This window comes from Schistocerca piceifrons, chromosome 2 (assembly GCF_021461385.2).
Source record: "Schistocerca piceifrons isolate TAMUIC-IGC-003096 chromosome 2, iqSchPice1.1, whole genome shotgun sequence".
In the NCBI taxonomy this organism is placed as follows: domain Eukaryota; kingdom Metazoa; phylum Arthropoda; class Insecta; order Orthoptera; family Acrididae; genus Schistocerca; species Schistocerca piceifrons.
Genome location: NC_060139.1, coordinates 265,980,213 through 265,993,124, shown reverse-complemented (window position 1 = coordinate 265,993,124; position 12,912 = coordinate 265,980,213). Strand labels below are relative to the sequence as shown.

Here is a 12,912-nt window from a genome sequence, read left to right as displayed (position 1 = left end):
CCTTCTTAGTAAAGCAAACAAGCTCGTTGCTCATGCAGCCAATCATTCTACTTCAAACTATATACAAAATAGCTAAGTAAAAAATAAATTCCATATGTGCAAAGTATCGGGCACAGCTGTAAATAAGTACTCGGCCAAAACCTGGTTTCTCAGTTTGTAACAACTATGCAGGTGCATGAATTTTGTATTGCTGTGTACATGTCATTTCCCAAGCACATGCAGTGGTAGACTGTTGGAAATATTTTGTTGTGCTGTGTGAAAAAACTGTAATCTCATATCACTTTGATCTTTGAACAGTATAGCACATTAGTTTTATAGAAGTTTCTTCATACCAATGTAGAATCCTTTACAAACTTTAGAAAAGCCAAAATCTGTGTTTATGAAATTCTACAGAATACAGGCCACTTGATGATTATTTCAATCTATGAATTTTGCGAATGTTTTCCATTGAAAGAGAGATTAGCAGAGATGGAAAAAATGTGAATCCCTTCATTGTCTTGACGTTGTGTGTATGTCATTGTCTGTTTATGTTCCAGTAGACAACAAAGGGAAGCTAATGGCCAGACTCAATCATATTGAGATTACTATTCTGAGGAGAATTGTGCAAGAAATTTTGTTGAAGTTACAGCACAAAATAATAACTAGTGGAAAGACCCATCACAATTGCTCACTTCTCTTATCATGGTCTCTCACTGAGCATTATAAGGAGTCTCAACAGATGAATGACTAAGTACATTTTCTGTTGTTTGTGGAGCAGTTCTTGTTCACTGGAAACAAGAATGTTAACACACAAACTGCACGTAAATTAAGAGGCTGAGTCAAATATAAACTGTAATTTTTTACACACCTTTTTGAAATTGTTGCTTTCATTTACAGTGATTGTTCTCCACAGCTAGAATGCTGTACCGTTTCTGTAGTCAGAATCACAATGTCAGAGCAGCAAGAGGTACTGTCATCTGTTGTGCAATGCATTATAATAAAGTTTCTCACAACAGAGGGTATAAAAATGTCCAAAATTTTTAAAAGACATGTGGCACAGTTTGGGGAAAACATCCTGAGAAAGAGTCAAGATATGCATGTGTCACCAACAGTTTTATGAGGATGAGAAACAGTTGAGAATGCAACTCATAGATGTCGCCAAACTCTCTCTCTCTGTGGGGAATGTTTATACAACAGTATATCCTGATTTTAAAGTTCTTCTCTTCCATTTTATGTATGACTTTTGTACTATGAAAGTTACATACTATTTCCCACTTTTGGATCAGCTAGAACGTACATATTGTCAGAATTGTCACCCCACGTATCTGCCTGAACTTGGCAAAAAGTTTAGGAACTGTTCTGCACCACAGTAGAATATCCTCCCTACAGCCTGGACTTATCACCCTGCAGTTTTCATTTTAGACCACTAAAGGCTGCAGTTGGAGGACAGCAGACAGTTGTGCACTAACACACTGACAGCATCATTGTCATCAAAACTGTGATTACAATGATGCCGTCAGTGTGTTAGTGCAAAACTGTTTGCTGCCACAGCCACGTTCATTTTATGAAAATGGGATTTAGAAACTGTATCTACTGAAAAAAGAAATTCCCATTCAGGAGGCTATATTGGAAAATAAGTTTGTATGAATTTCTCTGCAGCTTAAATAAACTTATAAAAAACATTCAAGTTTGTGTTTGTTGATTGCATGTTCCTTTTTTCTTTCATAAAAAAACACTATGTGAATTGAATGAACCACACAGTGTGGTACAAAGAGAAGAAAGCTGCTGTACCTGAGCATTCCATCGGTGTGAAACAGTAATACAGTTTTTCAGCAGAATTAATTTCCATTGTTGCAGTAGATTGTTCCATTATAACACTTAGAAATTTTAATAGAAGCATACATTGACATAACTTGGGGAGCCTCTTAAGAAGTTGATATCTTGCTATGCTTCATACCATCATAGTAATTTTCTAAAAAGTACTTAGTTTTACTAGATTAGATACTGTATTATGTCTCCAGCAAGTTAAATGTAGTCTGTGCACGTCGCTCTCCCGGAATATTACTAGGCTTGTTTTATCAGCCCAATATGTTTTGTTAAAGACTAGTATTAGAATTACTATCTGTTGCCATTACATACAAATATACAAAGAATTCTTATCTTTTCCACTATGATCGTCTAACTCAAAAAAACCTAAAACACTTCTAACAAGTGCGGTATAAATTTTGAATATAGATTTATATGTAAAATATTCCCTGCCAGTTTTGTGTAATGACAGTCACATGATGCCAAAATGGTCATTTGGGGTAGATTCTAAATTCTGTTACCGTTATATTGAGTTTCAAAAGTAACTTACGACAACCCACGGAAGTGATTGACATGGTCGTGCATTTTGTTGCTGTTTTCTGTAGTGACTCTGTTTTAATTATTGACAATAATATTATTGCACTTTCTAAAGTATAGTTGTGTATGACAGTCAGAATCTTCCTTTGCAGGTCTTATAGTATCAACTCCGACTGGCAGCACAGCATATGCTGTAGCTGCAGGAGCGTCGATGATACACCCGAGTGTCCCTGCTATTATGGTGACACCCATATGCCCCCATTCACTGTCTTTCAGGCCTATTGTGGTGCCAGCTGGTGTGGAGCTGAAGGTTGGTACTCACAAACTGTCTTGTGTATCAGTACTGAAATTATTAAGGTCAGAGACTACCTATTCACAGTATTACATGCAAAATTTAAAATATTCTCACTGTTATTGTAAAACTTTAACTTTCTTGCTACATACCATGATTGTAGGTATACTCTGCTTTTCAAATAGAACAACATAATAATGTTGTTGGACAAATGCAAATATTTGTACTTAGGTATTGCTGTAGAATAATTGTGATTTTAAAGCATCACTTTGTTGACATAAGTGTGCTCATTCAAGTAGTAGTATTGGTGATAGAAGGGGAGCATCTACATGCTGGCCACCAGCAGAAACTGACCTAAGAAGCCTACATGCTAAGCTACATTAAGCAGTATAGTTCATTCAGTAGTCTTGGATAGCACATAAAATTCCATCACAGGGAAAGGACAGGATATGATACACAGGCAAAAAAGATAAAAAAAAAAAACAAAAAGTATGCTTCAAAAGTCTCTCCTAAATTTGAATTTCCACTGATACACTGTATTAGCTGCTCAGAAAAGTTCGCATCACCTGTGTATCTGTGAACATTTGTGAGTTTATAGTAAAGAGCTTCACTCCAAGTTTAAACGCAGCCAAAACCTCTCAGACAAACAGAAGCTAAACAATGTCGAAGTTAGCGTAAGGAGGGCTATGCATGAAGCGTTGAGTGAATTCAAAAGTAAAATTCTATGTACCGACTTGACAGAAAATCCTAGGAAGTTCTGGTCTTACTTTAAATCAGTAAGTGGCTCGAAACAGCATATCCAGACACTCCGGGATGATGATGGCATTGAAACAGAGGATGACACGCGTAAAGCTGAAATACTAAACACCTTTTTCCAAAGCTGTGTCACAGAGGAAGACCGCACTGCGGTTCCTTGTCTAAATCCTCGCACAGACGAAAAAATGGCTGACATCGAAATAAGTGTCCAAGGAATATAAAAGCAACTGGAATCACTCAACAGAGGAAAGTCCACTGGACCTGATGGGATACCAATTCGATTCTACACAGAGTACGCGAAAGAAATTGTCCCCCTTCTAACAGCCGTGTACCGCAAGTCTCTAGAGGAACGGAAGGTTCCAAATGATTGGAAAAGAGCACAGGTAGTCCCAGTCTTCAAGAAGGGTCGTCGAGCAGATGCGCAAAACTATAGACCTAGATCTCTGACGTCGATCTGTTGTAGAATTTTAGAACATGTTTTTTGCTCGAGTATCATGTCGTTTTTGGAAACCCAGAATCTGCTATGTAGGAATCAACATGGATTCCGGAAACAGCGATCGTGAGAGACCCAACTCGCTTTATTTGTTCATGAGACCCAGAAAATATTAGATACAGGCTCCCAGGTAGATGCTATTTTTCTTGACTTCCGGAAGGCGTTCGATACAGTTCCGCACTGTCGCCTGATAAACAAAGTAAGAGCCTACGGAATATCAGACCAGCTGTGTGGCTGGATTGAAGAGTTTTTAGCAAACAGAACACAGCATGTTGTTATCAATGGAGAGACGTCTACAGACGTTAAAGTAACCTCTGGCGTGCCACAGGGGAGTGTTATGGGACCATTGCTTTTCACAATATATATAAATGACCTAGTAAATAGTGTCGGAAGTTCCATGCGGCTTTTCGCGGATGATGCTGTAGTATACAGAGAAGTTGCAGCATTAGAAAATTGTAGCGAAATGCAGGAAGATCTGCAGCGGATAGGCACTTGGTGCAGGGAGTGGCAACTGACCCTTAACATAGACAAATGTAATGTATTGCGAATACATAGAAAGAAGGAACCTTTATTGTATGATCATATGATAGCAGAACAAACACTGGTAGCAGTTACTTCTGTAAAATACCTGGGAGTATGCGTGCCGAACGATTTGAAGTGGAATGATCATATAAAATTAATTGTTGGTAAGGCGGGTACCAGGTTGAGATTCATTGGGAGAGTCCTTAGAAAATGTAGTCCATCAACAAAGGAGGTGGCTTACAAAACAGTCGTTCGACCTATACTTGAGTATTGCTCATCAGTGTGGCATCCGTACAAGATCGGGTTGACGGAGGAGACAGAGAAGATCCAAAGAAGAGCGGCGCGTTTCGTCACAGGGTTATTTGGTAACCGTGATAGCGTTACGGAGATGTTTAGCAAACTCAAGTGGCAGACTCTGCAAGAGAGGCGCTCTGCATCGCGGTGTAGCTTGCTGTCCAGGTTTCGAGAGGGTGCGTTTCTGGATGAGGTATCGAATATATTGCTTCCCCCTACTTATACCTCCCGAGGAGATCATGAATGTAAAATTAGAGAGATTAGAGCGCACACGGAGGCTTTCAGACAGTCGTTCTTCCCGTGAACCATACGCGACTGGAACAGGAAAGGGAGGTAATGACAGTGGCACGTAAAGTGCCCTCCGCCACACACCATTGGGTGGCTTGCAGAGTATAAATGTAGATGTAGAAAGGGCAATAAGGAAAGAATTAATGTCTCAAGAGACTAAAACAATAACTTTACCATGAAATAAGAATATAACAGTAACAAATATGTCAGTCTGTTCAAAAATGCATATTTGTGAAATTAAAATCAGCTATTGATCCACCCTGTGCACTGCAGAACACTTAGATCCTCTTCGCCATGCTGCCAACAATGTTGTCAAGGTGTCACTGTTAAAGTATGTCACCACTCTTAGGTGGCAGCCCCATTGAGGTTACCCAGTTTATGAGACAGCTTTCTGTGGTGACACATTGTAAATTTAAACTGGTCCCAGCTGTGCTCAGATACCACTGGTTATACTAGTTGGTAGATTTGTACTGCCTGGAGAAAGGTGTTCACTAGGTGTACAAGGTATGCTGAAATGTGTATCATCTTTACAGATAAAGCCATTGGCAAATTATTGACTGTTGAGCTGGACAATAAGATGGACAATCCCACTCCAATACTGAAACACCTTGAAGCTACCATGAATAATGAGAGGCTTCTGACAACTGTACACAATGTGTGTGCAAAACATGAGTGACCCATGGGATTACATGCCTGAAAAAATGCACTGCTACATGGCTGTCTCCATAATCAGTATGATCGTCAGGTGTCAGACACACAGTGCAATTGTTTGCAGTGCAGGTGCTTCCTTACCAACGTTCTTCCAGCACCACTTGTACATAAATGACACCTAGAGGTCAAATTAATGGATGCAAATGACAGTTGACCCAATTGTTTCGGAAGAGCAGCATAGAGTTCTGGTGTTCTTGTCAGAGTACCTATGAACCATAATTGTAGCTAGTGTTCATTACCTGGTGCTCATCTTGAGGTTGAAGCTCACTTATGTCCATGTTGCATACGAATAAAATTTGTTTCTTGATAGGTTCTGCCTTGACCACAGATAGAAAAGAAGATAGTTGTTTGCTCAAGGTGGAACTTCACCAAAAACAAATTTTGTTAGCTGGTACATTTGATTGCGGGTGAACCTGTAAGACAGATTTTCAGTGTTTCATGGATTATGATAGCAATTGACTGTAGAATGGCATTGCTGTAATGTATGTCAGTTTGGCAGGCAACTTCTGCACATGTGGCTGTCTGTATTGATTTTCTGTTGTCAGAAGAATATTGAGTTAGAGGTTTTGGATTCAGTGGTGATTTCGTTGCAAAATGTTTTTTAGCAGTTTATATGGACAGTATGATGTAAGATTCCATTAGTTTCAGTGAAATATACCCCATATCACAACTGAACTAATATTTCCAGGCAAGGAGTAGTATGAGCCGGAAGAAAAACAATCTATTTCGATCTGAAATTTTCTAACAATCCCCAACCCTTGTGAAATCCTATTGATAATGTATGGTGCACAGTACTGACAAGTTTTTTAAGCAACAAATAAGGTTATGCTTGCAACATATAAAATCATTCCTCTTTTTTGTGTTGACTGGATTGATGCTCCCATTTCTTTCAAGGAATTAATGTTATCAACTGTAATCTCATATGTGAGTGTATGTACTTGTGTGTTAGGCTAAGAATAGCCAGCTTGTTGAATATATAATCTTAAATATGGTTTATGAATGAACTCCCTATATGACCATAACTTAATTTTTGGGTTAAAATATTCTGAGGAATAAGAAAATCTGTGTGTAACCATGTTGAAGTGGTTGGCTAACTTCATTGGGAATAAGAGAACTGTAAGGGGGAGAAGGTAGAACTCCCACATTATTATGAATTTTTTGGATCACACTGCAAAATTTTAGCATATTTTTATTTCAGTTAAACAGTTTGATGCTCTCATAAAAGAAGCTGCTGAATGATACTGAAATTCAATATAAGGTCTTTAATGTATTAATCATCTAAAACCAGTATTATACAAAACTAATATTTTCAACTGGAGATTTTATGCCTGCATATCAAGTATTGTATATTAATATTGAATTCTTTTTGTGATAAATATTTACTGGAAAAAATGAACTTTAATTATGGTTTATATAATAATGATCTAGGAGATTATACTATAGCCTTTGTGAATGCCATTTCTAGATCTCTGTGTCCCCTGATAGCAGGAATACATCGTGGGTTTCATTTGATGGCCGGAACCGGCAAGAACTGTTCCACGGTGATAGGTAGGTTAAAAATGAATGCCAGTGCATTGTTGTACCTGTACCAGAATTGCTTCACTGCATGTAGTAACACTTCCCTGGTGCTGTTGCAGATCTGCCATTTGCACTGTACATAACTTTGTCCGTTGTCAAGTTGTAGTTGTGAGTTGTATATTTTGAGTATTTCCTGTCGCCTCATGAAAATAAAGCCACATTGTGTCCCTGTAAGCTTTCCTTAGTGTCGCAGTATAATGCATCCTTTACAGTGTCTTGTAATGTAGGATGTAGTCGGAGAAGATAGAAACATTACTGCCGTGAATTACGCAGTCAGTTGACACCTTCTTCACATGTCTCGTTAGCTGCAAGTGCCTTGTGTTTTGTCTCTGTTAGTTTGTATTGCTAGTAGACTTGGAAAGACAAATGATTACTAAGTACATTTCATGATTCATTCTATGAAAGGTGGTTATTATGTGCCTGGAAATACAGCATTTAATATATTAGAAGGCATTTAATTTTCGTGCATCCTTCCTTCTACAAAACTTTTGTTCATATTGTCAGTCCTTCCAAAGACTAAACATTTGGTTGACAGTTATTGTGGTTAAACAGTGAGATGTTTGATGGATGATACTCCCTAGAAGTAGTATTGTTTGATAAGAGAACCAAAGAAAGGTCTTGATTTTGAGGTGGGTAAAGTTGCAAATGAATGCTGTTTTGTTTCTAAGGATTAAAAGTATTTATATATTGTAGTGTTAAAGGAACTGCACTTGTTGCAGATAATGCTGAACAGTGATGCAAGAAGTACATCCTGGGTATCTTTCGATGGGCGTAACCAGCAAGAGTTGAGAGTTGGAGATAGGTGTGCATATTTAATTTTTCATATTTGGAAGATAATTGCCTATCTGTAATAATAAGGGGTATTCTTTATCCTTTGCCAGCTGTCCTGTAGTGAGATGTAGTTTTTGGGTTAAACTGATCAATATGTTTTACCTCTGATAAAGGTGTTAAACTATTTTTCTTGGTTGGGGTTCCACTTCACATCTTACTGTCACAGTATGTTTTTTTTAATGTTTGTATACACCCTGGTTCCATATTTTAGGTCTGTTTCTCTTTCTTTGTATGTGTGTACAAGTCAGAAGACGAAGGACAATTTCTGTCAATATGTGGAGCCCATTTCCATCTCTCAGAATTCTCCTGTCTTTCATTGCTCTATCTTCCTTAATTATTAAATGTGTTGTAGTAAATACCATACAGCATCTGTTATTTCATACATGTTACTTTCACTTCATGTGTCTCTGTAACCCATAACTGTGTCAACCAATAATGCAGTGTAGGTTAATATGTTTAATGTGGTTATTAGTATGTGTAGTTAGGAAACACACTTCACTCAACTAAAATTCCATGCATGTGTAATTTATCAGCAACAGGAAGTACCTTGCATTCACAACAGAGCAGATACATGTCACAGAATTGAATTAGTTGTGATATGAACATTTGCTAAAGAAAAGTGGAATATTAGTTTTTGTGGATTTGGGGCTGCTGTATTCATATGTTTGGACATAATAATATAAAATTGGTATAAATTGCATGATCATTTGTTCTTTTCATTACTATTTAACAGCATGAACTCTGAAGTACTTGTTACTGCTTGCAGGTTGTGTGTGCGTGTGCGTGTATAATTAGATGTGCGTGTGTGTGTGCATGTTGTTCAATGCTAGTATCTGTAACATTTTTGAAACTCAGTAGGCATGTTGACTAGAACTAGTATGTTGCTGCTGCTACTACTACTACTACTACTACTACTACTACTACTTTCAAAAATAACATCACTGTGACTGTGTGAAATTAATAAAGTCCAGTCTCGTGTTGCTAGAAAACTAATATCAGCATTACATATTATTTATTTACTTAAATCGTGGAACTGCTCAGTGCAAGATAACACTAGTTTTAATTTAATTTAGTTCAGTTTGTTTGACATTCTCTATTAAACAGAAGGAGAATAAGAAGTCTATTCTAAAGGAAAAGAATTCTACAGAGGGGTCCAAAAAAATGTATCCACTGTTTAAAGTCTGCAGCTTGTGGTCTTGCGGTAACGTTCTTGCTTCCTGCGCACGGGGTCCCGGGTTCGATTCCCGGCGGGGTCAGGGATTTTCTCTGCCTCTTGATGACTGGGTGTTGTGTGTTCTTCATCATCATTGACTCGCAAGTCGCCGAAGTGGTGTCAACTAAAAAGGACTTGCAATACGGCGGCCGAACTTCCCCACATGGGGCCTCCCGGCCAACAATGCCATACGATCATTTCATTTCGTTTCATTTCACTGTTCAAAAGTCCATAACTGGCAAACTAATTGACGGAGTTGTCTAATCTTTGGTAGTGTAATAGTTTGTAGTTCCGGCAATCGCCACATGAGCGTTCTATTGCATTGTTTGTTTTTTCAGATGACAGTCGCCATATAGTCAGTGTTTTGTTCTTAGTTGCACCTAGTTACTTCAGTAAACATGGCTGCCACAAGGTACAGTTCAAACTCAATGGTATAGTAAATCGCCACAATTGCATCTACTGGGCCGCCGAAAATCTAAACGTCCATGTAGACAAAGCCGTGGATTTGCCAGGAGTAAATGTGTGGAGTGGGTTGTCTTAACAGGTCTTGATTGGGCCATCCTTCTTTGATGGCACTGTTACCAGTGAGATGTACCTTTAGAAGCTTCAAACATCCATTTTACCTGCCATCCAAGACTTGTATGGATATGGAAGAGTTTACTTTCAAGAAGATGGTGCCCCAGCCCACTACCAAAATCGTGTTAGGGCGTTTCTCGACGAAAATCTACCAGAAAGATGGATAGGTCGTAGAGGTGCTGTGGAATATCCACCATGTTCCCCAGACCTAACTCCTCTGGACTTTTACCTGTGGGGAACACTAAAGGACGTCGTTTATCAACAGAAGCCACGCACATTGGACGAACTTCGAGAATCCATCGTACATTCATGTGCAAATATCCAACTGAACACGTTGCAGTCAGTAGTTCGTGCTGCACTTTGGCGGCATCGCTTGTGTGTGGATGTTAATGGTGACCATTTCGAACACCTACAGTGATATCTTTAAGTTGGACGTAGAGCTACACTTTCACCAAAAATGAGACAACTCCGTCAATAAGTTCGCAAGTTATGGACTTTTAAACAGTGGATACATTTTTTTGGACACCTCTGTATTTGTATGTGAACAGCTTCATACTGAAACCAGTAACAATTTTGTTTATTGGCACTAGTTGTGCACAACTTTTTATGCAGCTACTGCTACATTTTATCTGGGTCCTTGTGTGCAAAGAATAGATTTAAATCATCACAAAGATGCAGAAAATTGAAGTAGAAAGAAAATAAGCTAGTGTAGATGGGAGGGAGAGAACCCTTACCCCAGAAAAAATATTGTTCTTAATTTTCTTTTACAGTAGACTCTAGACTATCTGGCCTCCATACTATAGGGCCTATGTAACTAACATCTTAATAATACTTAACTGTGATAATTGAAGATTAATTTATTGTATGTGCTGTACTTTTCAAAGATTTATCAAACTGAAATTCTGTGCGACCACTCAAAATGTTTTTTGGACCTTTTGTGCTAGAAACACACAAGAATTATAAAGTACATACTGTATTGTTAACACTGAATAAATTGCTGGAACCACTCTTCTACAAAGAATACTTGGCTCTCTTCCAGTGTTTACAAAAAACGATTAACACACGTAGGTAGCAGTGCTTTTGGCAACAATGTGATCTTTGTTTTTTCAGTTGCATACAAGATGTTGTGTGTGTGTGTGTGTGTGTGTGTGTGTGTGTGTGTGTGTGTGTGTGTGTGTGTGTGTTTGTTTTAACTGTTGGTTTTTGCAATCCTTTTTGTTTAAATTAGAGTGTCCAAATTCAGTGATGAATGAAGAAAAACCTTGCAGCGACTGTGGATCAGAAACTATGTATTGTAATGCGACTGGATTCTGGGATAGCACCCAAAGCTGTTGCTTCGGAATTAAGGGTAAGAAGAAATATAGTTGGAGACTGAAAGAAAAAATCAAGCAGACATTGAAATGTGGTGTGCTTCCCAAGCTAGTGGAAGTGAAATAAAAGTAAGGTACACCATGTTGAAAGGTACATATAAAGAAATTGAAGAAACTTTATTTTTATGGCATGAACATTTAAAGAGGAAAAGGTTTGTTCATTACTGGTTCAGTATTGCAGGAAAAAGCATTGCAATTTCAGTGGCAAATACCAGAAGATTCAAAATTTATTGTCAGTGATGGATGGTTGGACAGGAGGAAAGAAAGATTCAGTATTCGCCAGATTACCATCAGTTGAAAGACTTCTTCCATTGACAAGGAGGCTGTGCCATTGTTTAAAGACTATGTTCCGAACTTAATTGATAAGATAGAATTTCTGGTGAACAGTTGTACAGTTGTGATGGGAATGATTTAAATTAAGAAGTTCCCTACAAAAAAGGAAACTATGGCACTAGGTTACATGAAATACGAGAAACAAGTTACAATATTGGCTTGGAGTAATGAAATGGAAACCTTGAACTTAGGCTTACAATAATAGGGAAATCGTTGAACCCTAGAGCTTTCAAAAACTAAGAATCACTGCCTCAGCATTACACTCGCCAAAAGAAAGCTCGAATGAATTCAGAGATTTTTAAAACCTGATTCCAGTACGAATTCATACCAGCTGTAGAGAAATAGTTGAAAGACAATGGTTTACTGAAATAACGTCTGCTGCTTCATAACAACATGCCTTCAAATCTTGCCAGTGATGAATGCATTATTTTTACCACCAAATGCAACTGCTCCTTGTCATTGATGATGGGCCAGGGCATCCTTGAAATGCTATAGTAGTAGTATTGATAGCACGTTCTCAGTTTGTTGTTATCAGTGACTGATGATAATGAAGGCAGTGTAACCATTCTCAAAAGGATTAACTTGCAAGATGTCACAAGGAGGTTGGGCAAAATGTGGGAAGAAATTTCGAACATATCACTTGTAAGGTCTTGGAAGATTCTTTTAGACCATGAAGGTGGACATTTTGACTTTGAGTCCATGTGTGAAACTGAAGTCAAAGATGAAAATGATGGTATCGACACTAAAACATGAACGAAACTGTGAAGATTCAGAGGGCATCACAGAATGGATGGCAAATGATGAAGTTGATGAACTAACTTATAGCAATGCATTGGAAATTGTGATGCAGGAGGAAGTAACACAAGAGGAGGAGGTGAAATTAAATGACATAAATCTTGTCCAGCATTCAGAAGGTTCAAGAAAATTGAAGCAGTACTGCTGTACATTGATGAGCAGGAGGAAGCAGTCAGTTGATATCTTCTGTTCGCGTAAGTGGAGGGAAGATAGCTAAAGGAGAGGAAAAGTAATCTATTGAAGGCCTTTCTTCAAAAAACCTCTAACCTGTAAATTTCATCATCTATGTTAGGCCTGGCTTTTCATATGTGCATAACAATATATTCATACTTTACTACCTTTACTATGCAGATCATTTTGTGTTTCTTGCAATAATTTTTGATGGCTGCAGTGTGTTCATAACAAACTCTAGTAACTAGCATGTATTATGTAAGAAGTCAGAAAAGATATTAAATTGGGTTTGGTATAAAAAAGGATGTTTTGAATGTGTAGTATGGCTGGGGTCAGAAGAGAGTATTTATAGAATGCTGGCCTATCT

At 38.1% G+C, this 12,912-nt stretch overlaps 1 protein-coding gene across 8 annotated transcripts in view; it reads left to right on the top strand.

Annotated features, from left to right (window-relative positions):
• Positions 1 to 12,912, top strand: part of LOC124776297 (NAD kinase-like) — a 518,770-nt gene that overhangs the window by 494,227 nt on the left and 11,631 nt on the right. For 7 of the 8 annotated variants that reach the window (XM_047251218.1, XM_047251220.1, XM_047251222.1 and 4 more), the window contains exons 7-8: positions 2,475 to 2,632; positions 7,144 to 7,226. In XM_047251218.1, the coding sequence (XP_047107174.1) occupies positions 2,475 to 2,632; positions 7,144 to 7,226 (241 nt within the window). Of the gene's footprint in view, positions 1 to 2,474; positions 2,633 to 7,143; positions 7,227 to 7,975; positions 8,059 to 12,912 lie in introns of all 8 variants that reach the window. The other variant, XM_047251217.1, reaches the window with a different exon arrangement.